The sequence below is a fragment of the Triticum aestivum genome, chromosome 6D, assembly GCF_018294505.1.
Source record: "Triticum aestivum cultivar Chinese Spring chromosome 6D, IWGSC CS RefSeq v2.1, whole genome shotgun sequence".
Classification (NCBI taxonomy): domain Eukaryota; kingdom Viridiplantae; phylum Streptophyta; class Magnoliopsida; order Poales; family Poaceae; genus Triticum; species Triticum aestivum.
Window position 1 is genome coordinate 13848202 of NC_057811.1, and position 2334 is coordinate 13850535.

A 2334-nucleotide genomic window follows, 5' to 3' on the forward strand; every position below is an offset into this window, starting at 1 on the left:
GAAATTCTCGATGAAGTCCAATAGTGGTGTGATGCTGCTAGCGTCAGCAATATCATCTCTGAGTAAAGATAAGAATCTGGCCCAAGTGTTTGTTAATTTTTTCAGAGTATTTTGAACTTGGTATTAATCCTTTTGTTTCTATCTGCATGATGAATGGACTGGGTCGAAACTAATTCAACCATGTTTAGGAAAGTATCATGTTCCATCCTCCAATTTTGAAACCCAAAGACCTTGCTCTTGGACATGCTAGTTTGAACTAGGAAACCCAGCAATGAATACAAAAATATATGGCTGGTTCAAAGACCCACCATACACGTTCATCATTAGGCTAATTAAGAAGAAGGCACGTTCCCGATGCAGAACGACCATACACGTTCAGCAATTGTCCACGTACGGTACAGCTCTCCAAATTCAGAAGAAGGCACGCATATCCTATCCGATGGATTTGGATGCACAGCGACATTCATGCACGCGTGTCACTCTAATATCCATCGGAGCTGATCGATGCGTCCTGCATGCATGGCGCCGAGTCGAAGTTTGTTGCGTTTCTCACCGCACCGCACCGCACCGCACATAGTCTCGCAGATTTCATCGCCATCTTGCACACCTGCAAATGACGCCAAGCAAGTGTATGCACCTGAGACGCTAATGAATGTCAGCCATCACCCAACTTCTAACGCCCTAGCTACGTGTCCACGTTGCCTACTCCACGTAGTACATCGTCTTGCCGACGAAGCTCCTATGGAGTCATCGAGGAGATCAAGGAGACCTCCCCCATCTCAACCAAGCTGGCCTCCACTGGCCTCTCCCGCCTATATATACATTCGCTTCATCTTCATGGGCATCTTCATCTCATCCATCACACAACACACAACCTAGCTAGCTACTGGAAGGTACTTGTACTTGCTGCTGATCAATCTTGCACACCCAGTTGAAGGTCGACGAGGGTGCCAAGCATGGCGTCCAAGGGTCTCATTGTGGTTTCTGTCCTGCTTGCTGCGGCTTTCCTCGTGGCCACAGCTGAACAAACTCGTGAGCGTACTAGTAGTTTTCAACTGATTCGATCACTGTATAAACTAGGCATACACGCAGTATCGTATTTATCATTATTACGCTAGTTAAGAAACCCTGCTGCTGCTGCTGCTGCAACTAATTAAATGTACACCGTTTCTTTTCATGCAGAGGCCAAGAAGGAGGAGACCCAGGCCCGTGTTCAGGGTGGCTACCCCGGCGGCGGTGGCAGGGGCGGTGGCTACCATGGCGGAGGCGGAGGCGGCGGGTACCCTGGACACGGCGGGGGCGGCAGCGGCGGCGGCTGCAGTCACCGATGCTGCGGGCACGGTGGCTGCCACTGCTGTGCCGGCCCCGACGAGATCCCCAAGCCCAAGTATCGGGCGGAGGTCCGCAACTAAGTGCCGGATGCAGCAGCGTGCATGGGTAGTATAGACTTGCTCGTTGCACGCACGTAGTAATACATGGTGAATAAGAAGGTAGTGCATGTGTATGTATGTACGTATACGTACACATTGCACTGTTATCATGATCCAATACCAGGACTCCGTTCTGGTCGTGTTTTTGTTTACCCTGTAAGAGTTGTCTTTGTTGCTCAATATGCAGGCAACTCCCGTGCATGCATGTTATAACAAAATCTCAGACCTCCTAAATTAAAATTCCCTAACAACAACTAAAAAAAATAACAAAAATGTGAAGCTTTTGTTTGGCGGGGCCGAAAGTTTGAAACAATAGCCAATTGGCATTAGATAGTACTCCCTCCGTCTTAAAATAAGTTTTTCAATTTTAACTTTGTACTAAAATTAGTACATACTTGAGACACTTATTCTGCAAGAGAGGAAGTACCACATATGGTTTTGAGAACGCAGCCGTCAACATGGTCAAACCTATTGATATACGGCAAGAGAAGGTTTAGAAATGAGGTTTAGAAATTATACAATGTGCAAACCTATTGAGAGAGTGAGGTTTAGAAATTGTCCAAGCTATGAAGTAAAATCATAGAGGCTGAAAATAGAAAGGTTGTACTAGAGGCTGAAAATACGGCAAGAGAAGTAAAATAGAAAGGTTGTACTAGAAATTTTTCAATCTCACTCTCTCAAGAGTTTGATTTGCTGCCTTAAAAAAGAGAGTATGATTTGCTAGATGTTAAATCTGAGAACATACAATTATCTGATTCTGAGATCTCCAGAATGAAAGAGATATTGCAAGAGCTTCAAAGTATATGGCTGGAAGATGAAGTTAAAACTAGACATAGGTCTAGAGATGGAGACATTCTAGAGAGGGATAAGAATAGCAAATATTTTCATGCTTTAGCAAACTAAA

The 2334-nt window shown here is 45.2% G+C and overlaps 1 protein-coding gene across 1 annotated transcript; it reads left to right on the plus strand.

Annotated features, from left to right (window-relative positions):
* The first annotated feature begins 841 nt into the window (after positions 1-841).
* On the plus strand, positions 842-1648 carry LOC123140770 (glycine-rich cell wall structural protein). Its single transcript, XM_044560055.1, has 2 exons — positions 842-1032; positions 1183-1648. Exons 1-2 carry the CDS (start codon positions 957-959, stop codon positions 1410-1412), a joined length of 306 nt encoding a protein of 101 aa, XP_044415990.1. The 5' UTR covers positions 842-956; the 3' UTR covers positions 1413-1648.
* Positions 1649-2334: the final 686 nt, after the last annotated feature.

Coding starts and splice junctions, on each gene's coding strand:
- LOC123140770 (XM_044560055.1), top strand. CDS start 957: ATGGCGTCCAAGGGTCTCATTGTGGTTTCTGTCCTGCTTGCTGCGGCT. Junction 1,033..1,182: donor GGCCACAGCTGAACAAACTC/GTGAGCGTACTA, acceptor CTTTTCATGCAG/AGGCCAAGAAGGAGGAGACC.